This window comes from Mesoplodon bidens (genome assembly GCF_964165515.1).
Source record: "Mesoplodon bidens genome assembly, chromosome: 3".
NCBI classification, from domain to species: Eukaryota; Metazoa; Chordata; class Mammalia; order Artiodactyla; family Ziphiidae; genus Mesoplodon; species Mesoplodon bidens.
In genome coordinates, this window is record NC_138178.1 from 4,631,700 (window position 1) to 4,658,127 (window position 26,428).

The window sequence follows — 26,428 nt, forward strand, 5'->3', positions numbered from 1 at the left end:
AACTTCAGCGATATCTTTTAAAATAAAATGAGAATTCTGATCTCTTAGCACCAAACTTCCTTGTGTTGGATTCCTCAATCAGAACTATTGTCCCACCTGTGGAATTTGACTCAGTCAAGTTTGATTCACTCTTGTCCTGCCCTATCATTTTCCGACAAGTTTCGCCTGAAATGCTGTGCTGCTTAGGTTGCCGCTTAGGTAATTTCTAAACCTACATTATGTTCAATAAAAGCCTTGGGATAACTTCTTTCTGAGCCCTCCTCCTCACTCTTCTTCAGTTCCTATTCTCTTCTTCTCTTTATACAACATAGAAGGAAAATGGAAAGCTGTCAAATCATCACCTTGAAAAGAGCTGAACTCCGATGATCTGTGTACCTGCCGTAAGCCAAGTTCAACCAACCTTTGCAGCCTCAGTAACATAGTAATTTTGCAAACAGCTTAATCTCTTGCCCCAAGAGGCAGGCTCTTTCTCTGACCTTGAGGTCGTTCTAGATAACACTTCACAGAAATCAAGTGTCCAAACCTGGAAAGTGGTTACAACATCATCTGACTCAAGAAGCCTTTGTAAAGGGCTTCAAGTTCTTTTTTGTTGTTTATCTTTTTTCTGTGCAGTCACTAGTCACCAAGATGAGAGAAGACTAGATACTCTGATTTTATTTAACCTTCACGAGCTGAAGGAACCAACTACATATACAATTATTTCCTGCCCCACAGGTGCTACCACTTTCTAAAACAGCAGACTAAAGACGCTGAAGGTTAGTTTATAAGCTACTTCCTTAGCTTTTCTAATTTGCTGATTATTACATAATGTCTCTAAATACCCATAAGGTAACAAATAAATTAGAAACATTTAGAAACCAAAATTGTCAAGATTTCATTTTACACAGTCTGAATTGGTAAAGAATGTTGTTCCACGGATCATTTGTTCAGAGGTAATGTAAACAAAGGAAAAGAAACATTTCGTTAAACTCTTTTATCACGACAATCATACAATGTAAAATGGAAGACACTGGGTCAAAGACTACAGTGAAAAGTAATTTCTAAAAACGGTAGCCCACTGTTAAAAAAAAATCTTAGCAAAAGTTACAAGAAATGTCTTCCCATTAATTACAAATAGTTAAAGTATCATTTAGGACTTTGTACCACATTTCCTCATTCACAGAACACAGAACAGTTCCAAACACAAAAGTAATCAATTAATACTTCTAGTACAGACTAAACAAGAATATGCTTATTTCCTTGAATTAGTTTCCAACTAGGAGGATGAGAAAGACTTGACAGAAAGGAAAAAAAAAAATTCCAAGCTTCTTACCTTCATAACCTCTAGAGCATAAATCATCTGTGGTTCCATAAACTTTCCATCTGCTCCATAAACCTGATCCCTTGTAAAGCATGATGTTCTTTTCTTGTCTATTGCCATAGTTAAAAAATAAATCTTCTCCCTTGATTCCCCAAAGTGTGTCGTTTTTGCACTCCCATTTCTGAAATTCACTCCTGGAGTCACAGGCATACAGAGTGACAGGAACCCAGTCAGTTTTTGATGGCACCCCTAAGCATAACTTAAAGGCAACACTCATGATCTGCGATTCAGACACCCATCGGAATTTCTGAGCTTCGCTGTCTTGGTTGCAAACTGCAGTCTGAACTGCACTGGGAGTTAATGCTTCCACGCAGCGCTTGTGATCTTCATTGTATATTAAAAATTGCCTAGTGTCTGTTAAAAAAAGAAAGAAAGAAAGAAAGGATGCTTAAGTGGATACATAGGACAAAGACAATATTTTAGGTCAAAAGTTCTCAATGTTTCCATTTCCCGAAAGACCTGTGATCACAGGAAAAGGGTTGAAATTGACTCAGCCTGGGCCAGCTCCGCTCCCTCCGTAGGTCCCTGAAGCTGGAGAGACCGGGTTGAGGGGCCTCTTGGGAGCATGTGGCTGGAAATCTTCAAGATGTCCTAGTTCAGACAAGGAACCTTATGAAAAGACTTAAATGCCTTAAATGCACACAAACTGTAGTGGAGTAAACATAAAAGGTAGGTAACAGAGGAAGAAATAATACTCATCTGAGAAAAGCAAATTTGGGGATGAATACAATAAGCTATAAAATTAAACACTTGTGTATCCTGGAATAGAATTTTGAAGTCCGACTCTCCCTACCCTTTTTGAGATAGATGAAACCTATACCCAGTGATTCTAACTATAACATTAGTAAGGTTTTTCATATTTAAAAAAACAATTTTGGGCTTCCCTGGTGGCACAGTGGTTGAGAGTCCGCCTGCCGATGCAGGGGACACGGGTTCGTGCCCCGGTCCGGGAAGATCCCACATGCCGCGGAGCGGCTGCGCCCGTGAGCCATGGCCGCTGAGCCTGCGCGTCCGGAGCCTGTGCTCCGCAATGGGAGAGGCCACAACAGTGAGAGGCCCGTGTACCGCAAACAAACAAACAAACAAACAAACAAAACAATTTTATTTTAGGAAATTTTACATTCATTTAATGTCCAGCAAATTTTTGAGCTAAGTGTCTTCTGGGAAGCCCAGAGGTCTGGGCAACTAGAGAAGTTTTTTTGTTTTCTTTCCCATCCAACAATAGGTAACTTGGACATCTAGTGTCTTTCGTTTCACTGGCATATTCAACCTAAACTTTGCATAACAAAAAGATACAAAAATGCATTTGATAGTGTTATAATTTGTGAAGTTTGCAGTAAAGGTTGAATAAATGTAGGTTTTATATCATTTAAGGTAGTATTTATGAGAGTAACTTTATAAAAAGTTTTTTTTATACTTGTAATTTGGGGCTGGTACTTTAAATAAGTATGTATAGATAGTTTATGCTTATAGTACATAGCTGCTAGCTAGCAAAACTCAACTTCCTCTTGACAAAAAGAGAAAAAGAATAAAAAGGTCTGGTAAGCGTATTTTTGTCCTTTAAATCAAAATTGATTTCATGTTTCATCATGTAAAGTTTTTTCTTTTTTGTCTATTGTTCAATAGACAAATGAAAGGAACTGACTATTTTTGTGGCACAAATATAAATTAAACGCTTTTTGTGAAGTTTAACTAAATTCTTTCTACTTAAGAGGTTCTTTCAAAATGAGCTGGTATGGTATTACAGATGTTTGAGTGTCTGGCTGAATGAGCCTGGTATTTTTTTTACACTTGATTTCAATTTCAATTTATTTTTTTTAATTGATTTTATGGAAGTATAAATTGATTCACAATGTTGTGCTACCTTTTGCTGTACAGCAAAGTGACTCAGTTATACATATATATACATTCTTTTTCATATTCTTTTCCATTATGGTTTATCCCAGGATATTGAATATAGTTCCCCGTGCTATCCAGTAGGACCTTGTTGTTTATCCATCCTATATACAATAGTTTGCATCTGCTAATCCCTATTTCAATCAGGTCATCCCAGTGAAATTATTAAAGTAATCATAGTGCCACTAAGAGAGGCCTTTGCTTCCACAAGCCAAATTCTATCTACTATCCTCAGCACCCCGTGGGGTTGGCTCCACTTACACTCGGAGATCAGTCTTGGACTATCAACTTCAAGGTCATAATGGATCTTTGCCTCAAAAGATTATGTTCTCCGGCTCTATCTGCTCTTGTCTACACTTGTTAGAGACCTCTTGCCTCTGTCTTGCCTGGGTTCCTAATTCAGTGCTACTTTGAACCTCTGCCTAGATTCCTTGGCTGGGTTCCTCATGTCTGCTGGTTTGATTTCTTGGAATCGGGACTCACTAGAGCCTGAATTCAGAACATCTGCTTCTGCTGGCATCTTTGGAATTGATGCCTGTCAACAGAACATGCAGTGTCGATCCAGTCTCCTCCCATCTAACTGAAGGCCTTCCCAAGCTTGCTCTTTGTGAGGCAAAATGAGTAACTCTGTGCGTTGGCAATAAAATTAAAATGTTAATAATATTTGTTTTGTTCATAGTAAAACCCAGGAAATAAGAAGATAAAATGTTCTTTAGAAACAGTTATAGGATAATTTACCATACACAAATGTAAATCTGCTAATCTAAAAAGGTACTAAACTCTGAAAATGTTACCATAGATATCTGTAGACTCAGCTATATTGCCCTTTACATTTCATTTGTGTTGGCTATTCCACCTGTTCTTTTCCTATCTAGACTTACCTTCCACATTTCACAGTTTTTCTCAGTACCATCCCAACAATAAATCTCTCTTCCACCTCCTACTTCAGCCATTTGATTTTACTGTTGAGTGGCCAACACTTAGTAACTGTCTAAATTCAGTCAACCAACCAGTTGGTAACCAACCATTTAAGGTAAGGTGCTTGGAAGTCATATTGCATGAATAGTGTTCCTCTTTCAGAGTTTGTATACTTACCTGACTTTTATTTCATGTACTTAATTTTTGTCTGTAGTTCCATCTTAATTTCACTCTAAATATGATGGTATTTAATGAGCAAACATACAATATTCTCTTTTTCATTAAGGGCACCATCATCCACCTAGATCCATAAGCCAACAACCTAGGAGTCTTCTAGATTTCCAGCTTTCCTGCACTTTCTAGGACAAAAGTAGAATCTGTTGGCTCTACCCAACACATACCATGATGGTTCCTTTTATGTGTCTAATTGGCTAGGACATGGAATGCAAATATTTGGTCAAATACCAGTCTGGATATTGCTGTGAAGGTTGTTTTGGGAGGTTTTTTGTTTTGTGTTCGTGCTCTAGATAAAGTTAACATTTAAAGCAGTAGACTTTTAGTAAAGCAGATTACAGTCCATACTGTAGGTGGGCCTCATCCAATCAGTTGAAGGCCATCAGAGAAAACAGACTGAGGTCCCCTCAAGAAGAGGAAATTCTATCTCTAGATTGTCTTTGGACCTCAACTGCAGTATCAACTCTTTCTTGAGTTACCAGCCTGCCAGCCTCCACCACTGCACGAGGCAATTCCTTAAAATAAATCTCTCCGAAAAGATATTGATAGATAGATGACAGATAGATGATAGCTAGACAGATAGATGATAGATAGATAGATAGATAGATAATAGGTAGATAGATACATGATAGGTAGAGAGACACACACAGAGATACACACACACACACACACACACTCATACACACACCCTACTGGTTCTGTTTCTCCAGAGAAACTTGACTAATACAAATACCCTAATCCATTCTCTTCTCTTCATCTCCACTGCCACACCCCAGACTAAGTCACCATGTTCTTCCTCTGCTCTTCCTCGCTTTGAAACTGGAATCATCAGAGATAACGCCTGATCTCCCAGTTTCCTGGTTGAGATGGGCTTAACATGTCACCTGACTCCAAATTGTAAACCCCACCTAATGTCATGGCATGTTTCTACTTAGCCATATAAAGGAGTCAGATTTCTCTCTGTTTTGCAATCTCTTTAGCAGGTCGATGGTGCACATCACAGTCGGCTTGAATAGTTATTAAATAATAAAATTATTTTCTTTTTCTTCTTCTTTCAGGGAGAGGTTTTCTAGGTTGGAAGAGATTTTGCTTTTTACCATACCTCTTCCCAAATGTAAACCCTTCAAGAAGACCACTCCACACGAGGGAAAAGACCCCTCCAGTCTCCATGTCACAGCTTTTTACTAGATGGGGCTCGATCCAGCCCTGCTGACCCGCTGCTCTCACCTCCTCCCACCCTTGTTCTCACTCAGCACCTTCCAGCCACAGAGCCTTTCTGCTCCTCAAGAACCTTAAGGTCATTTTCAACGTAGAGACTTTGTATTTCAAGTTCCCTCTTCTTGAAATACTCATTAAGGTTCCAACTCAAGTGCCAAATCCTTAGCGAGCTAACAATCCGAATTTTACTCGTTTATTTTCTATATGCTATTCATAACCATCTTAAAATGTATATTTTAAAAAATGTGTTTACTTGTGTTTTGTCTGTGCCCCTACTGGAATGTAAATTCGCTGAGTAGAAAGACTTATCTTTCCAATCCAGTACTGTATTCCCTCCTTTTGGAGCATAATGGTTCCTCAACAAATATTAGTTGAATGAATAAAAGAATAGTTATTAAATCTGAAGCATCTCCTGACTGTAAACCCAGTTACATTCTTTTATTTAATAGCTGATTAATGACGATGGGTCTATTTCATAAGACTTTTTCCCTTGAAATTTTATTTTTACCAAAGAGTGATTTATAAATGTTTATACTTATACAAGGAGTACTGGGGGACTTCCCTGGTGCCGCAACTAAGGAGCTGGAGAGGCACAACTAAGGAGCCCGAAGCAACCAAATAAATAAATAAATAAATAAATAAATAAATAAATAAATAAATAAATAAATTTTTTTTTAAAAAGGGTACTTGGAAATGAAAAGCTTCTATTTCAATACAAACTTATCTCTTCTTGCTTCCTTTATTTATCTTTGACATTGGGAAGCACTGCAAGTTTGATATTGCCTTTGCTAGACAATAGAAGGAAATGTAAAATCATCGCTTTATGATCCTGCATTCATACATTATTCTTCTCCTCAACTAGTCAACACGTAAGTTTTGTTTTTATCACTGTCTCTGTGCAATGTCTCTGAGTTAAAATGTCATACTTCTTCCTCTGAAAGTGATTCAAGACCTTGACCAAAAGACAGCTTGTGGCATTTTTGTCACTATTAACCAGACCAATGTTTCATTTGGATAAACATTCAATTTTTGTTTTCTATACTAATTATGTTTTTGTAACAGAAATATTGCAAAGCTGAACAAATGATAACAGATGATACTTACACATCAGAAATGTATTTACAGAATTGAAGAGACCCGTCATCCATCTTAACTCAATCTTACTAACCTCACATTTATTTTTCAACAGATAGGTGCCAGGCACCATGCTAGTGACAATGCAAAGACAAACCAGACACAAATTCCCTGCCACAAGGAGCCCACACTTCAAGGGGAGAAATATCAAAGGTCAAAATACATTTAGGAAAGAAGCAAGAAGTTTCCACACAATGCCTCAGGTTAAAAATGGCTGAAACCTAGATATCCAATATCACAGGTACAAATTTTCTTTTATGTTTTTTTTTTTTTTGGTTTTTTTGCAGTACGCAGGCCTCTCACTGTTGTGGCCTCTCCCACTGCGGAGCACAGGCTCCGACGCACAGGCTCAGCGGCCATGGCTCACGGGCCCAGCCGCTCCGCAGCATGTGGGATCTTCCCGGACCAGGGCACGAACCCGTGTCCCCTGCATCGGAAGGTGGACTCTCAACCACTGCGCCACCAGGGAAGCCCCAAATTTTCTTTTAAGCACATTTTAACCATTTTAAAGTAATAACATTGAGCAAGTCATTAATTTTCCAAACTTACTGGCAAAGAAAGTTACGTTACTAAAGGTGACAAGTTAGAGATATAACTATTATATGCTGTACTTCCTTATATATTTTTAGGCTTTCCCCACCATCAATACATAAAATGCTGACATGAAAGCATAAAAGCTAATAACTTCTGGAAGACAGAGAAGCTGGATAAGAGGAAAATAAGTGGGTATTCTGTAGCAGATGCTACCAGAACCCTTTTCTTCCTGCCTTTTGCCATTTTAGTGAGCACCAGCCCCAGGCCCCAGTGGCATCACCACATCTCTGGGCTGGGGGGCATCTTCTGGCCATCAGAGAACACTTTACACACTGCGAAGACCAGTAGGGTCAGAGAATGAACACCTCCTAGGAGTAGCCCTTTGCCAGTGACCAACGGCTATAGACGAATAAACAGCCCCAATCTTTGCACCGTGGGCAGGATGATTCTGAGGTGCACATCCTACGTTGTCACCCAGGGCACCTAGCAAGGCTGAGCTACAGCTGTCCACAGGGGTCACTGGCTCCTGGACCCACCATGGACCAGTGGCCTTTATTCTGGTCTCACGTCTGCACCCTTCAGCTAGTCTTTCCCAGGACTGGCTCCCAAATAAACTACTTCACTCAAATCATTGTCAGAGGTCACCACCTTGAGCCATCCAAACTAAGAATCTATCCATTAGCCCCTATAAGTGAATGTACACCCACAGATGTGTCTCCAAAGAACTGAAATTAAGTTAATAAATAAATATTTATTTTTATAAATTTATAATGTTTATAAGTTAAAAATAAATATTTATTACGCACCTAGTATATGCAAAAAAAAAACTACAACAAGTGCTGGGGGCAGGGGAAAAAACTAAGGATCACACTATTAGGTTTAGCGATGTTGAACGAAAGGATAAAGGAAAAATTGAGAATGATTTTATTTACCACTTCAATCCTTCATTCATTCATCAAATCTCCAAAGAACCTACTAATTTAAGTCCCTGCATTTGGCTATCTGGGGGAGGTCCAAGTATGAATCCAATATGGGTTGTGACCTCAAGGAAAGAATAGAGGCTGGGATAAGGAACTCTGCCAACTTCCTGCCTCCCCTCCTAAAGACAGGAATATCTACACCCTCCCTGGGTTCGTTCACTCCCATCTCAGTAGCTCTCCCTCAGCCTACTGATTCCTTTACCTGTGTCCTGGATTCCATCCCCTCCTGAGGCTCTACTCACTATCCTTCCCTTTCTCCCCTATATCCTCAACCTCAGAATGCCAGCCTCTCCCCCAATTTCAAGACAAACAAACAAAACCTGTAGGTAAGACGTTGACACTACACAGCTTTTTCTTCTTCCACTCAACCACACTAATTAATCTTTATGTATCATGTTCACCTGATTTGACATAATCAGAGCTGTACTGCTCACTGGCTGTGTGACCTTGGTCAAGTTTCTAAAGTACTCTGTGCTGCCTTTCCCCCCACCCCAAAGAATGAGGAGGAAAGCACAGGACCTGCTAGTTGTTGTGAGAATTAAATGAGATCATCTAAAAAAAGCGCTGAGAACAGTTCCTGACACAGAAATTGCCTGATACATGTAAGTGTATTCTTATCACTAACTTGGGAAAATCAGTCTTAAAGGCAATGTGAAACGGTCCAGAACAGGATGAAACCGGAGAAACAGAGAACCTTTGCAGCAGCCCAAAGAGAAGGACAGAGACAATGGAGACCCCCAGAGTTTCCAGGTGATGTGGTGGAGAGAGGTATATTCTTCCAGGTCAGCAAACTTGCAGGCAAATGCTGGTTCCACCGTTCACTAGCTGTGTTGCCTTAGTTAATCATTCTAGTCTCAACTCCTGATCTGTAAAATGAGTATAGTGATGCTCTCTGATAGAGGTGCTCTGAATTTTCTAAATGAGATAATGCAAGCAAAGCACCCAACATATCATTTGGCAGAGAGTAAACCTTCAAATGTTAGTGTCCTCCTTCCCATCTCCAAGGGAAAAGTCTAAACCATTGATACAAAGAGAGGGACTAAGTCCTTCTTTGACATACTGTTGTTTTGAAGCACGTGTATGTCTTTCCTGATGGACACACTCCAGCTGGTAAATTACATCTACTTCTTAGCCTCAGAGCCAGAAGACCATGGTCAAGAATGAGCTCTGGTCCTTAATGGCTAGCTGACTTCCAAGCCTCAGTTTCCTCGTGTAGTAAAATGTGGATTGTAACACCCACCCAACCCATCTCCCTGGGTTGTTTTACGGATCTGATTAAGGATCTAAAAGCAATTACTTAAAGTGATTAAAGATCTGAAAGGCTCTGTGTCCTTAACTTGGTCTGTAATTAGAAGAATCTGTCCAACAGTGCTTACTTCTCTGTCAGTTTGCATTCTTTTTGAAAGGGCACTTGCCTTCCTATCTCCTTCTACTCTCACTGTTATTCTACCTGCTTTTCACTAGTTCCCTCTATGGACCAATGCAACCATATGGTATTTCCATTCAACAGTGCTTGATGGTCGCCAAGAGGCGAGAGGACACTGCCATTCTCACATCGACATCAGTTTCCCTCTCTCTGCCATGCAGATTAACAAACCACTTCAGAAGCTACTTTCCTGTGCAACTCCCCTTGTGATGTGTGATCTCCTGGTTCTCCCTTAGCTGCTCAAGATTCAGTCTCAGACCAGGTTTCGGGATCAGTGTCATCACTGTAATCTCCAGGTCCCTTTGAAGACAAGGGTCTTTGTCTTAACTGAGGTTGAGTGTATTTGATTCTTCTTTTTTTTGACAGGTTACCTTCTGTAGTTTCTTTTTTTTAAACGTATTGAAGTCTAGTTGATTTAAAATCTTGTGCTGATTTCTGCTGCACAGAGTGATTCAGTTATACATATATATACATTCTTTTTCATATTCTTTTCCATGATGGTTTATCACAGGATATTGAATATAGTTCCCTGTGCTCTACAGTAGGACCTTGCTGTTTATCCATTCTCTATATACTAACTAGTTTGCATCTGCTGATCCCAAACTCCCACTCCATCCCTCCCCCACCCCCTCCCCCTTGGCCACCACAAGTCTGTTCTATGAGTCTGTTTCATAGGTAAGTTCATTTGTGTCACATTTTAGATTTCACATATAAGTGATATCATATGGTATTTGTCTTTCTCTTTCTGACTTATTTCAAGCGTACTTGATTCTTTAAAGCTCACGTTTAACCAGTGGTGACTCTTCCTACCCAGAAATTAGGTCCAACACCTTCAGAAGGCACTGAAATGTCACTCAACAAAGCAATTGTCTTCTTACCTATATCTGGAATATCCTACACCCACAGATCTTCATCTCTGAATTATAGAAAAATCAGAGGTCATCTGGGACAACAACATGAAAAATAGACAACTATAAGAGCAATTGAAGAAAGAAAGATGATGAAAACTTGGTTTTGGTCAACAATGTCAGAAAGTATGTCTTAAATCTGGTATCCAAAACAAGTCATACGTATGAAGGAAGAGATGAGAGACTAGGAATAAAGAAAAGGAAGGAAAGAAAGAAAGAAAGGGAGAAAGAAAGAAAGAAGGAAAGATAGAAAGAGAGAGAGAAAGAAAGAAAGAAAAAAGAAAGAAAGAAAAAGAAAGGAAGGAAGAAAGACAAGAAGAAAAGTAGAAATATTATAAGGAAAATTTTATGAAAAATGAAAACTAGTAAGGGAATAGGCAGTGGGCAACTGTTCCTTGAAGACGCCCAAGATTGGTATTAAACCAACCATTTGTTGAGCAAAAACACATCGCTTCTGTTTAATAGAAAGAACACTGCCCTGGGAACCAGCAGTCCTGAGCATTCAGCAGGTTGTGCCACTAACCAGTGAGACCCTGGAAAGATCACTTAACCTGTCAGGACCTCAGTTTTCTTACCCATAAACAAGGAGGTTGGATGCAGCACAGCAGTGTGCTAGAGGTCACATTCACTCTGTTTGTTTTTGTTTTGTTTCACCCTCACGGGCCAGTGAGAGCCTCTTACTGACACCTCTTCCCAACTCTGCTTCCAGTGGCATCACGCTGGTAGTTTAAAATCAACCATGGTGGGAGTCTCACACCGTGGAAATCACTCCAGGCCACAAGTCAGTGCTTTTTCTCTTCTGAGAACCAACTGTTAAGTTTACCGCCACTGCAATGCCTGTGAGCCAAACCGTCCCAATTTCGAGCTAAACCTCTGTGCCTGAGCAACTCTCATTGTATCTCTACCACAATTATATCCCCATTGAGGTCTAGACGTTGGCACTGAATGCAGTTCTTCCTGCTAAAGAGATAGCAGGGCAAGATCAAGAAGTCACTCTCCCTCTGCTATGCTTGGCCACCCGGCCCCGTCCAGGTACAACAAGGGGTCTCGTGGTGTTGATGATGCGGGATGTTCTCAGGGAAGTGGGAGAAAGGGTTCTGGGTTGGAAAGAAACCACAGCAAGCAGGGAGATCTTTTTTGTGGGTTATATAAATGGGAAGGGAGTCCAGGGGAGGGGGTACGGAGAGCTTGTATATTCCTTATTCTACTGCTAACTAACTAGGCGCTCTGCTTTTATCCAGACGCCTCTGTTCATGTGCCACTTGGGCCAAGAAAAGGTCAAATAAGAATTAAAGGCTCTCAAGTTAATAAAAAATTTTCTGGAAAAAGCTCCCTTATACATGTTTTTGTTTTTGTTTTGCTTTTATTCTTTAAGTAAAGATCCTTCAGCACCCTCCTGCTTCTCCCATAGTTGTGTCTATGAAGAGGAAGACATTCATCAGAGCAAGGCATCCTGCGTCTCCAGGAGTGAAAACTGCCTAAGCAAAGTGAGAAAGACTTTTTGCCCCCAAAACATTAAGAGCAAGTTTAAAGAAACTTAGGGAATTCCCTGGCGGTCCAGTGGTTAGGACTCTGCACTCTCACTGCCGAGGGCCCTGGTTCAATCCCTGGTCTGGGAACTAAGATCCCACAAGCCACGCAGTGTGGCTAAAAAAAAGAAGAAGAAAAAAAAGAAATTTAGGGGCTGTATCTGTGGTATCTGTGCTGCCCAGTATGGTAGCTATTAGCCCCAAGGGTCTACTGTACACTTGAAATGAAGCCAGCCTGAAATGAGATGCCTTGTAAGTATAAGATGCACATTGGATGTTGAAATTTTAATTTTATAAAATGAATGTAAAAATATCCCAGTAAGTTTTATATTGATGAATGTTAACTAATAATATTTCAGATACATTGGGTTAAATAAAACATATTCATAAAATCAATGTTTCTTTTTACTTTTTTTTTTTTTTTTTTTTTTTGCGGTACGCGGGCCTCTCACTGCTGTGGCCTCTCCCATTGCGGAGCACAGGCTCTGGACGCGCAGTCTCAGCGGCCATGGCTCATGGGCCCAGCCACTCCGCGGCATGTGGGATCTTCCTGGACCGGGGCACGAACCCGTGTCCCCTGCATCGGCAGGCGGACTCTCAACCACTGCGCCACCAGGGAAGCCCCTTTTTTACTTTTTTAAAGTTGGCTGCATAATGTGGCTGACGATGTACCTATTGGACAGTGCTGGGTTAGGATCCAGGTCTCATCCAGTGTCTGTCTGAAGACCTTTAGTGACAGAGAACTTACCCCTAAGCAGAACATTCTATTTGAGACAGCGCAACCGTTAGAAGAGTTTCACTGCTCTTAGTTTTAACCTTTGGAGTCACAAAGAATATATTAATCCTCTTGCACAAGACAGTTTTTCAAGATGAAGACTGGGGTGATGTGCAGCTCGCCTGCCTTCCTGTCACACTCCTCCTCACTCTCTGAGGGATGCACTCGGTAGCCAGGACTCAGGTAAAATGTGTCCTCAGGCTCCAGGACTCTTTCCTCGGCATTGTTTTTTGGCAAACTTCTCCTTTAAATGCTAACTCTACTGCTTGTATTGAACAACTGATTGCTATCATGGGAAAAAAAAGAAGTCACTACTATTGACAGCTGACACTTAGGACGCAACTACTCTGGGTCATATTATGTTCTAAATATTTTACACAGTTCAACTCATTGAATCATTGCAACAACTGATGAGGCAAGTAATACAATGCTCCTTACTTTACACACAGAAAAATTAAAGCACAAAGAAATTAAGCAGCTTCTTGGCAGGGGCCAGGTGCAAACCATACTGCCTTTGCTTGTGTTTTTATAATCCCCACTACTTCGGGCTCATGGTGCGTTAACGCTTTCTGTGATGGAACACTCTCCCTGGGAGGCTTCCTGGTGGTGGGGAGTTTCCGTCTCCTCCGTGGCCCCTACTCACACCTGCCTCCAACTCAACAGGGCATGGAGCGCCCTTTCGCACAGGCTGGGCGCAGATGGCGGCGTTTGCTGATTTGAGAGGAATGAAGGGAGATCGGGGAGCCAGCATTTCAAAGCTGAAACCCCATTCATCTCATGTCAAAAGAGACCTGGAAATAAAAATGCCTACAGGCACTCTCATTCCAAGGGTAAAGCACGTTGAGACTGAGAAATAGAAGAGAGAGACTCGGTAATGTCTTTGGGCTTCTAAAAGCTCTGAATCTATACCTCACGAGTAATCAACAGTCTCCAGGAGAAAAAAAAAAAAAAAGGTGAGGGTGGACAGGAATAAATCAGTCTGAACAACTTAGAACAGAGATAAGGATCAACGTGGAACATAGATAAGCATGAACCCTCTGGCAGTAAAAGCTAGATCAGACTGTTCATTCACTACTGAGAGAAGTAAGTCAGAGAAAGACACATATCAAATGACATTGCTTATATATGGAATCTAAAAACAGGGTACAAATGAACTTACCTACAAAGCAGAAATAGAGTCACAGATGTAGAAAACAAAAGTATGGTTACCAGGGGGTAAAGGGGGGGATGGATAAATTGGGAGACTGGGACTGACATAAGCACACTGCTGTATATAGGACAGATAACTAACAAGGACCTACTGGATAGCACAGGGAACTCTACTCAGTACTCTGTAATGGCCTGTGTGGGAAAAGAATCTAAAAACGCTTGGATAGACGTATATGTATAACTGATTCACTTTGCTGTACACCTGAAACTAACACAACATTGTAAATCAACTATAATCCAATTAAGAAAAAATTTAATGGCTCATTCACAGAAAAAAAGATGAGTTCTAAAACTCCCATGGAACCTTTGGGCGGGGGGACGATCTGCGATCCATCCTTAGACCTACCATGAAGAGAGACACCAGTGCCGCCTCCCTTTTGGCCAAAAACACTCAGAAGTTGTTGGTTGGGGGTTAGATAGAAACTGAAAACTAGAATCGGCCAACCACTGAGGAAATCGCTCTAAGAATAAAGCGGGGAAGAGGCGATGGCAGATGAGAGAAGAGGTAAGAGGAAGACGGGGCTCCGTGGCGCTCAGGTCAGGCGGCCCCTCTGACCTGCCAAGCGGCCGCCTTCTCCGGGTGCCCCACTTCCAGGCCTGGGGACCAGGTGGAGGTTTGCCGCAGAGCTGGTGGTGCGGAAGCCCTGTTTTCTCTTCCCCGCAGGTGTGGAAGAAATCCCTCAAGCCTGACCCAGAGGGGAGGGGGTACCCCACGCCCCAAGTCAGAAAGCTTCCAGGTCAGAGCCCACTTACCCAGGAGCTGCACGGCAACCGGAAGGAGAGAGAGGAAAGCCAGGAGCGCGGACAGCTTCATGGCCCAGGCTTGATCCTCTTCTTGCAGGGATGGAGAGGAGAGAGCCGGGAGAACCAAGACAGTGAGGGCGCCGGCTCGCCCTGCCCCTCCCCCCCTCTCTGAACAACCGGCTGAAAAGACGCTTGGAGGGAGGGCCCACTTTTAAAGGGCTTCTGAAATTAGGGAAAACCTCCAATACGGAGATATCCTGTCACATGAGGGCGGTTGGAAAAACAGGAATTCAAAGTTACAACTTTGCTTTGTAAGCTAACTTCTCAGAAGAGCAGACACAGGGGAAGGGGAGAGAGGGACACGTGGGGGGACAGCGATGAGGAAGAGGGGGGAGGCGAGAGGGGGCCGGTGAGCAAGGAGCAGCCGGGCCGGCCTGCAGGGCAGTGGGAAGTGAAACAGCTCTGGACCTCCTGGCCCTCCTCAGAGGATGGGGTGAGGGGGAGGGCAAGCTGGAGGCCACTACCTGGCCTGGAAAAGTCAGGTTTCCTCTGGGAAGCCACTGAATCGGGGGACCCTCGGCAGACAAATCCCAGCGGAACATGGTAGAGAGGGCAGGCCCTAAGCAAAAGGACAGTTTTCTGGGGGAAACATCCTCATAAGAGCTGAAACGGACCCACCTCGTTCTCCATATTCAGTGCTTAGAGCCTCCTTTTTCCTTAGAAATCTTCAAAAGAAACTTCACGAGGAGCTTTGTTCCTTTTAGCTAGAAGAAAAGTGAAATAGAGACTAAGCCTAGGAAAGAATCTCAGTCATAACAGGAGGGAGAAAGTTCTAGAAGTCTTTTTCTAGAAACTTCTCTAGAGAGCCAGAGAAAACAGTGACAGGATTTGCAGTAAAGCCTCGGGGCCCATCCTCGACCATAGTGATCTTCTTCAGGTTCACTAGGGTCCTCTTGCTGGGAGAAAACCTGCTCATTTGGTCAAAAAGATGTATATTCATTACAAGATAGGCAGAATACTTTCTTTTAAAAAAATGGAAACAGGTATTTCATTAAGCACCATATTAACCCTAAACATCTATTTTGTTATTTTTTTCAGAAGTGAAATATGAATTAAGAACATTTTGAAGCAGACATTAGTAATTAGATAGCCAACCCACAACTGGCATGTGGGAAATGTTAGCCAGTCAAAAAGAAGCTACTGGAAACATCGTATTCTTTGAAATTTTAAATGAATAGTTTGTCTTCGAGTGGAAAGCTCACACAAAGATTCACACCTCTGTGATAATGTTATAAACTTTGCTTCCTAATAAAAAATGTGACATCGTTCTCTTACTGATTTTTTTTTTAGCATTCTAAATTTAAGATTATTCTGACAGGATGAAAAAGATGGTAAAAATGTAGGGCACAAGAAAAATGTTTCTTTTTTTGTTAAGCTAAGGCTTCACTGACATAAAAAAGTTGGTTACAAAACAGAGCAGATGAAACAAAATGTTGTTTTCTAAAACAGTGCTTCACTGATTTATCATGAGAAAAAAATATTTTAAATGAGGCATTCATGGTTTTTAAATGTAAATCAATTCTATAAATTAAAAAAGTTTGGCCTAATGTGGATTTCTATTAATTTCAGAAGCAAATAAAACTTAACTGAATTCTCCCTACACTCACATTCAGGGTTTTTAAAATTACACAAGTGTGTCATATGGCCAACCAGGATCAGTGGTAGAATCTGTGACTTTGAAACAAAAGGAGGCCAACTGTCCCACAAAGAATTTACCCCATGACATTGACCTTACTGAAACAAAGATTTAACAGGCTAAAAGAAAAAGAAATCCAACTCTTGGGGGAGTAAAGGTGGAATTGGAAGCTCTAGAAATCCATCAGTCTACCTTGACAGCTACTGAATTGGCAGAAAGTGTCTGGAGGAACTATTTTGGAACTCTAGACTCTAGTGGAAACCTGGGAGCATCCAGTGGAGAGCTTGGTGGAGAGGCTGCTAAACATCAGTGAGTTTCAACCTCTCCCCTGTGGTAGTGGCTACCATCCTCTACTCCCCCATCTTTGTGGCAGGTGACAGTGAGGGTGGCAGACTGTTTGGTGCAGCTTGCCAGAACCAGGACAGACCGTCAGGAACTTGTCCTCCAAATATCAGACTTGTGTGTTCTGAAGGCTGACTGTGCTCTTATTGCTTTCACCACTTCTGTTCAACATAGTACTGAAAGTACCAGCCAGAGCAATTAAGCAAGAAAAAATAAATAAATAAAAGCATCCAAGAAGATGTGGCACATATATACAATGGAATATTACTCAGCCATAAAAAGGAATGGAATTGAGTTATTTGTAGTGAGGTGGATGGACCTAGAGTCTGTCACACAGAGTGAGGTAAGTCAGAAAGAGAAAAACAAATACTGTATGCTAACACATATATATGATGTCTAAAAAAGAAAATGGTTCTAAAGAACCTAGGGGCAGGACAGGAATAAAGATGCAGATGTAGGGAATGGACTTAAGGATGCAGGGAGGGGGAAGGGTAAGCTGGGACGAAGTGAGAGAGTGGCATGGACATATATACACTACCAAATGTAAAATAGATAGCTCGTGGGAAGCAGCCACATAGCACAGGGAGATCAGCTCAGTGCTTTGTGACCACCTAGAGGGGTGGGATAGGGAGGGTGGGAGGGAAAGCAAGAGAGAGGGGATATGGGGATGTGCATATGCATATAACTGATTCACCTCGTTATACAGCAGAAACTAACACACCACTGTAGAGCAATTATACGCCAATAAAGATGTTAAAAATAAAAAAATAAAAGCATCCAAATTGGAAAGAAAGGAGAAAAAGTATCTCTCTTCACAGATGGCATTATTTTATATGTGGAAAACCCTAAAGCTTCTACAAAAAACAAAACCAAAAAAAACTGCTAAAGCTAATAATCAAATACAACAAAGTTGAAGAATATAAAATCAAAACACAAAAATCAGTTATGTTTCTATACACTATTAATGAAAAATCTGAAAAGGGAATTAAGAAAACAATTCTATTTACAATAGCATCAAAAAGAATAAAGTACTCAGGAATAAATTTCACCAAGGAGACAAAAGACTTATACAATGAAAACTACAAAACATTGCTGAAAGAAATTAAAGAAGACCTAAATAAATGGAAAACTATCCCATGTTCATAGAATGGTAAACAAAGCACTGTTAAGATGACAATACTACCATATCTCTTAGAATACTATTTCTTACAATACTATCTCTTAGAATACTACCCTAAGAGATCTACAGGTTCAATGCAATCCCTATCAAAATCCCAATGATTTTTTTGCAGAAATAGAAAAACCCATCTTAAAATTCATAAGAAATCCCATTTAGCCAAAACAGTTTTGAGAAATTGGAGATTTCACATTTCCTGATTTCAAAACTTACTACAAAGCTACAGTAATCAAATAGTGTGGTACTGGCATAAATGAGTCATAACGACTAATAAAACAGAACAGAGAGGCCAGAAATAAACCCTCATATTTGCATTCAATTGATTTTTTAAAAAAGGTACCAAGACCATTCAATGCAGAAAGGATTCAAAATGGATCAAAACCTAAAGTTAAGAGCTAAACTATAAAATTTTTATAAGAAAACATCAGGAAAAAAACTTCATGACATTAGATTTGACAAATGATTTTTTCTTTTTGGACATGACACCAAAAGCAGAGCAACAAAAGAAAAAAGTAGATAAATTAGGCTTCATCAAAATTAAAAACTTGTGTATCAAAGGATACTATCAAAAGAGTGAAAAGCTGACTCATAGAATGAGAGAAAATATTTGCAAATCATACGCCTAATAAGGGATTAAGATACAGAATATATAAAGAAATACAACTCAACAGCAACAGCAAAGCAACTTATTCTTAAAATGGGCAATGGACTTGAATAGACATTCCTCCAAAGAAAATATACAAGTAGCCAATAAGTGTGTGAACAGATCTGCTCAATATCATTAGTCATCAGAAAAGTGCAAACAAAACCACAATGGTATAACGCTTCACATCCATTAGGATAGCTATTATCAAAAAACAAAAACAGGGCTTCCCTGGTGGCGCAGTGGTTGAGAGTCCGCCTGCCGATGCAGGGGACACGGGTTCGTGCCCCGGTCCAGGAAGATCCCACATGCCGCGGAGCGGCTGGGCCTGTGAGCCATGGCCGCTGAGCCTGCGCGTCCGGAGCCTGTGCTCCACAACGGGAGAGGCCACGACAGTGAGAGGCCCGCATACCGCAAAAAAAAAAAAAAAAAAAAAAACAGAAAACAACAAGCATTGATGAAGATGTGGAGAAATTGGAACCCTTGTGTATTGCTGGTGGGAATGTAAAATGGTATAGCCACTGTGGAAAACAGTTTGGCAGGTCCTTAAAAAGTTAAATGTGGAATTGCCCTATGATCCAGCAATTCCACTTCTAGGTATATACACAAAAGAATTAAAACCACAGACAAACAAATATGTGTACACCAATGTTTATTGCAGCATTATTCATAGTGGCCAAAAGGTAAAAGCAATACAAGTGTCTATCAGTAGACGAATGAATAAACAAATGTGGTATATATATATATATATATACAATGGAATATTATTCAGCCATAAAAAGGAATTCTGATATGCGCTACAGCATGTACAATCTTGAAGTAATACAGACACAAAAAAGACAAATATTGCATGATTCCACTTCTACGATGAACGTAGAATAGGCAAATTCATAGAGACAGGAAAAATAGAGGTTACTAGGGACGGGTGTGGGAGGCGAGAATGAGTGCTGTTGTTTAATGGGTTCAGAGGTTCTCTTGGGGATGATGAAAAGTTCTGAAAATAGTGGTGATAGTGGCACAACATTGTGAATATACTTGCAACCACTGAATTGTACATGAAAAATGATAAATTTTATGTTATGTATATTTTACCACATTAAAATGAAATCCAACTCTTACCATCCTCTTTATACCCTTCTACTAAGTTTTGGTTCTGGTTTTTGGTTTGCTATCGATGACAGTGGTTGTTTTCAACTAGTACTTCCTTCAAGCTAAAGAAGGATTTCTATAAAATAAAGGAAATCCTCATTTTTTCTAATTGGTAAGACAATTGCTGAACTATTTCATTTCCTCTTAGACTTTCTCTTCATACCCACTCAATTCCATATAAGATGAACATAGTGACTCCTTTCTTCCAAAACAATTTCAAGAAAATTAGCTCCACAAATTATTTGGTAACCTGTTCTACCACTTCTCCTAGTTAAAACTGGTGACTGATGCAGATGTTTGTTTTGTTTAACCATCTCTATCTTTTAATGGGCAAGTTTGCTCAAATGATAACAAGATAATTTCAACTCAGAAGGAAAAAAGAAGATACAATGATGCAGTTAAGTAAAAACTTTAAAAATGTAAAGACAGAAAACTGGTTTTTTATGTTCTTATTCCTCGATTTTCCAATCCTATCAAAATACATCAAAACACCAATAATGCATTTGCAATTTAATAGAAAATAATTACCTTATAGCAATCAAAAAATCTTTGTATTGGATTATTTATCTAAAATTTGACTTTAATTTGTAATTCTCTTCAGATGGTATATTTAGATTCCCTGTAATCTACAGCACATGCAGACTATTTGAAGAGCCTGTGAGTTTTATAGTTTTGCAATCAATGTGTTGTTTTGTTTTGTTTGGCATGGCATACATCTTTATAATATATTGGGTGGGCCAAAAAGCCTTCAGTTTTTTAAGTAAAAATAAAAGACACATTTTTCATTTTCACTATGAACTTTATTGAGAAACGTATTCACCCTTTTGTTCCACTACTTTCTGCCATTTTTCAGGTAACTTCATAATTCCATCTTCCCAAAACTTTTTATCTTTTTGAGCAAAGAACTGTTCCAGGTGCCTTTTACAGTCTTCCAGGGAATTGAAATTTTTTCCACTAGGAGAATTTTGTAAAGACTGAAATAAATGGAAATCTGAAGGCACAATGTCTGGTGAATACAGCAGATAAATCATAACTTCGCAGCCAAAGTGTAACAGTTTTTGCCTGGTCATCAAAGAAACATGCAGTCTTGTGTTATCCTGATGGAAGATTATGCGTTTTCTCTTGACTAATTCTGGATGCTTTTCTTTGAGTGCCACTTTCAGTTGGTCTAATTGGGAGCCATACTTGTTGGAATTAATGTTTGGTTTTCTGGAAGGAGCTCATAATAGAAGACTCCCAATCCCACCATATACACAATATCACCTACTTTGGATCAAGACCGGCCTTTGGTGGTGTTGGTGGTGATTCACTTCGCTTGCCCCACGATCTCTTCCGTTCCACATTGCTGTACAGTATCCACTTTTCATTGCCCATCACAATTTGTTTTAAAAACAGAACATTTTCATTACATTTAAGTAGAGAATCACATGTGGAAATATGGTCAAGAAGGTTTTTTCACTTAACTTCTGTGGAATCCAAACATCAAAGCAATTCACATAACCAAGCTGGTGCAAATGATCTTCAACGCTTGATTTGGATATTTTGAGTATGTCGGTTATCTCCCGCGTGGTATAACGTTGATTGTCCTCAATTATTGTTTCGATTGATCGCTATCAACTTCAACTGGTCAACCCGACAGTGGAGCATCATCCAGCGAGAAATCTCCAGCACAAAACTTCGCAAACCACTTTTGACATGTTCTATCAGTCACAGCACCTTCTCCATACACTGCACAAATCTTTTTGTGCGTTTCAGTTGCGTTTTTACCTTTCTTGAAATAATAAAGCATAATATGCCGAAAACGTTGCTTTTTTTCCTTCCATCTTCAATATTAAAATGGCTACACAAAAATTCACCAATTTTGATGTCTTTTTTTAAATGCACGCTAACAAAATTGTTTCCAATGAAGTTAAAGACAACTAAGTGCTACCAGAGCCATCTTACAGAAAACACCGAACAAACATTTTGGTCCACCCAATACTTACTTAACATTACAAAAAAATTTAAGTATAAGATTATGTGACCCATTTAATATTTGAAAAACATTTAAGAATAAGACAAAAAATGTATTTTTATGATCTAAAAATGACCCAAATTTTATAGATGGAAATCAAGACCAATAATAGTATGCATCTTCTTCAGAATTACACCAAATATGCAACACTACCTATAATTTTTAGCTATTTAGAAGGTAATATTTTTTATTTATTCATTAAAATATTCTGGAAAATCTATTCCCTCAGGTATCTACATCTTTAAAAAGAAAAATAAAGAAATGCATTTTAGAGAAAGAAGGCTTTTCTGAAAAATCCATTAATATTCCAATTTCAATGCAAGGAAAATTATGAGAGTTTTAATAGGCTCATTCTGGAAAATTGAGATTTGTGAATGTGTAAGTGCAAATTTTCACAGCAAATAGTACTTTAGTAATTATACCTAAAACATATAAAATCATTTTTTATATATTTACGACTACACTACTTTTTTTAAACATCTTTATTGAAGTATAATTGCTTTCATTGTTGTGTTAGTTTCTGCTGTATAACAAAGTGAATCAGCTATACATATACATATATCCCCATATCCCCTCCCTCTTGCGTCTCCCTCCCTCCCACCCTCCCTATCCCACCCCTCTAGGTGGTCACAAAGCACTGAGCTGATCTCCCTGTGCTATGCGGCTGCTTCCCACTAGCTATCTATTTTACATTTGACTACTTTTTCAAAAAAGACTATTTTTTAGAGCAGTTTTAGGTTTACAATAAAATTGAGAGGAAGTTACAAGACTTCCTATCTCCTCCCCTGCTCCCACACATGATAGCCTCCCTCATTTTCAACATCCTCTGTACTCTTCCTGTTCATCTCTTTTCCCTCCCCACCCCACCCCAACTACTGATTTTTTTTATTGTCTCTACAGTTTCACCTTTTCCAGAATGCCACGTAGTTTTGAACCATATAGTAGGTAGCCTTCTTCAATTGGCTTCTTTCACTTCCTAGTATACAGTTAAACTTCCTCCATGTTTTTTCAAGGCCTTATAGCTGATTCTTTTCTAGAACTGAATGATATTCCATTGTCTGGATGTACCAAAGTTAATTTATCTATTCCCCTACCAAAGGACATCTTGGTTGTTTCTAAGTTTGGGGAATTAAGAATAAAGCAGCTAAAACCATCCACGTTCAGGTTTTTGCATGGACATAAGTTCCCAACTCCTTGGGTTTAAGGAGCATGACTGCCGGATCAGATGGTAACTGTATGTTTAGTTTTGTAAGAAACCATCAAATTGTCTTCCAGAGTAGCTGCACCATTTTGCATTCCCACCAACAATGAATGAAAGTTCCTGTTGCTCCACATCCTTACTGGCATTTGGTGTTGTCAGTACTTTGATTTTGGCCATTCTAATTGGTATGTAGTGGCATCTCATTGTTGGTTTAATTTGCATTTCCCTGATGACATATGGTTTGGAGCATCTTTTCATATGCTAATTTCCCATCTGTATATCTTCTTTGAGGAGGTGACTGTTCAGGTCTTTTTTCCATTTTTAAGTTGGATTGCTTGTTTTCTTATTGTTGAAATTCAAGTGTTATTTGTATATTTTGGATAACAGTCTTTATCGATTTGTCTTCTGTAAATATTTTCTCCCAGTCTGTGATTTGTTTTCTACTTCTTTTGATATTGTTTTTCACTGAGCAGATGGTTTTTAATATTAATGAAGTCCAGCTTATCCATTATGCCTTTCATGGATCATATCTTTGGTGTTATATTTTAAAACGCATCACTATACCCAAGGTTACTAGGTTTTCTCCTATGTTTTCTTCTAGAAGTTCCATAGTTTTGTGTTTTCCATTTAGATCTATGATCCATCTTGACTTAATTTTGTGAAGAGTATATCGTCTGTGTATAGATTCATGTTTCTGCATGTGGATGTCCAGTAATTCCAACACCATTTGTTGAAAACACTATCTTTTCTCCATTTTATTAATTTTGCTCCTTTCTCAAACTGGTTGACAGATTTATGTGGGTCTATGTCTGGCTTCTCTGTTCTGTTCCATTAATCTGTTTGTCTATTCTTTTGCCAATAAAATTCTGTCTCGACAACTGCAGCTTTATAATAAGTCTTGAAGTTAGGTAGTGTCAGTTCTCCAACTTTGTTCTTCTCCTCAATATTGTGTTGACTATTCTGGATCTTTTGTCTCTCCATATAAACTTTAGAATTAGTTTGTCAATATCCACAAAGTAACTTGCTGGGATTTTTATTGGGGTTGCATTGAATCTATAGATCAAGTTGATAGATATAGACCAGTTGATACAATTGCTATAGAGATATAGTTGATCAACTCTGGATCAGCCCAAGTGAAGAACTGACATCTAGACAATATTGAGCCTTCCTATCCATGTACATGGAATATCTCTCTATTTATTTAGTTCTCCTTTGAAATCTTTCATTTTATAGTTTTATAGTTTTGCTCATATAGATCTTATACATATTTTGTTGAATTTTCACCTAAGTATTGCATTTGGGGAGGCGCTAATGTAAATATTAATGTGCTTCTAATTTTAAATTTCACTTGTTCATCCCGATATACAGAAAAGCAGCTGACTTTTGTATATAAAGCTTGCATCCTGCAATCTTGGTATAACCACTTTTTAGTTCCAGGAGATTTTTGGCCAATTTTTATGAATATTCTACATAGATGATCATGTTATCTGTGAACAAAGGAAGTGTTATGTCTTCCTTCCTAGTCTGTATACTTTTTATTTCCTTTACTTGCCTTATTAAATTAGTAAGGACTTCCAATATGATGTTGAAAAGTAGAGGTGAGAGGGGACATCCTTGCCTTATACCTCACCTTAATGGGAAAGCTTTAAATTTATTACCATTAAGTATGATGTTAGCTGTAGGTTTTTTGTAGATAGTCATTATGCAGTTGAGAAAGTTCCACTCTATTCCTAGTTTATTGAGATTTTTTAAAAATAATAGATATTGGATTTTTTCAAACACTTTTTCTGCATTAATTGATAAGATCATATGATTTTTCCTTTTTAGTCTGCTGATATGATGGACTGCATTACTTGATTTTCAAATGGTGAACCAGCCTTGCACACCTGGGATAAATTTCACTAAATTATGGTAATTCTTTTTATAGCTTTTTTTTAATTGGAGTATAATTGCTTTAAAATGTTGTGTTAGTTTCTGCTATACAATGAAGTGAATCAGCTATATGTATAACTATATCCCCTCCCTCTTAGACCTCCCTCCCATCCACCCCCATCCCACCAATCTAGGTCATCACCGAGCACTGAGCTGAGCTCCCCATGCTATACAGCATGTTCCCACTAGCTATCTATTTCACACATGGTAGTGAATTTATGTCAAACTTAATCTCCCAGTTGGTCTCACCCTCCCCTTCCCCCCCATGTCCACATGTCCATTCTCTACATCTAGGTTTCTATTCCTGTCCTGCAAATAGGAGCCCAGCAGGCTTCCCAGGGCTGATTGGGCAGGGGACATATTAGGCACACTCCCCCCTTATCCTCCGAGCCCCCCCAGGGTCCCTCCAGACATGGGAACCCCTCCTCTCTCCCAGCCACTCTTCGGGGCACCAGTCCTGTACAGCCTCCACTTCTCCTCCCCCCTCACTTCCCCCCATGTCCTACCCAGTCTCTTGGGGGTTCCTCCCATCTCCTTGGGTGCTGAGGTCTCCCACCAGCAACTGGCAGGTGCCCTACTTGTGGGGAGACAGGAACTCTGCGTCCTTCCATGCAGCCATCTTGAGTCCGCCTCCCTCTTTTTATATCTTTTTGTATTTGATTTGCTAATATTTCGTTGAGGATTTTTGCCTCAATGTTCATGAGAGATATTGTTCTGTAGTTTTCTTGTAATATTTTTGTCTGGTTTTAGTATTAGGATAATGCTGGCTGCGTGGAATGCGTTAGGAAATATTCCTTCCTCTCTGTCCTCTTAAAAGAGATTGCAGAGAATTGGTATAATTTCTTCCTTAAAAGTTAAGTAGAATTCACCAGTGAACCCATCTGTACCTGGTGCTTTCTGTTTCGGAAGGATATTAATTATTGATTCAATTTCTTTACTCAGTATAGGCCTATTCAGATAATCTATTTCTTCCTGTGTGAGTTTTGACAGATTGCTTCTTTCAAGGAGTTGATCCATTTTGTCTAGGTCATCTAATTTGTGGACATAGAATTGTTCATAGCATTCCTTTGTTATCCTTTTAATTTCAGTGAGATCTGCAGTGATATCCCCTCTTTAATTTCTGATGTTGCTAATTTGTGTCTTCTCTTTTTTTCTTAGTTTGCATGGCTAGAGGCATAACAACTTTATCAATCTTTTCTAAGAGCCAGGTTGTAGTTTTATTGATTTCTCTATTGATTTTCTGTTTTCAATTTCACTGATTTCTGCTCTAATTCTTATTATTTCTTTTCCTCCCCTTACATGGCATTTCATTTGCTCTCCTTTTACTAGTTTCCCAAGGTGGAAACTTAACTTATTGACTGTAGATCTTTCTTTTCTAATATGTGTATTCAATATTATAAGTTGCCATC

At 39.4% G+C, this 26,428-nt stretch overlaps 1 protein-coding gene across 1 annotated transcript in view; it reads right to left on the bottom strand.

The window, feature by feature from the left end:
- The window catches only part of MRC1 (mannose receptor C-type 1), a 97,703-nt gene extending 82,661 nt beyond the window's left edge, over positions 1-15,042 (bottom strand). The window contains exons 1-2 of the mRNA XM_081226758.1: positions 14,875-15,042; positions 1,313-1,714 (exon numbers count right to left, since the gene is read on the bottom strand). Coding sequence (XP_081082884.1) covers positions 1,313-1,714; positions 14,875-14,935 — 463 coding nt within the window. The 5' untranslated portion in view covers positions 14,936-15,042. The remainder of the gene's footprint in view (positions 1-1,312; positions 1,715-14,874) is intronic.
- Positions 15,043-26,428: the final 11,386 nt, after the last annotated feature.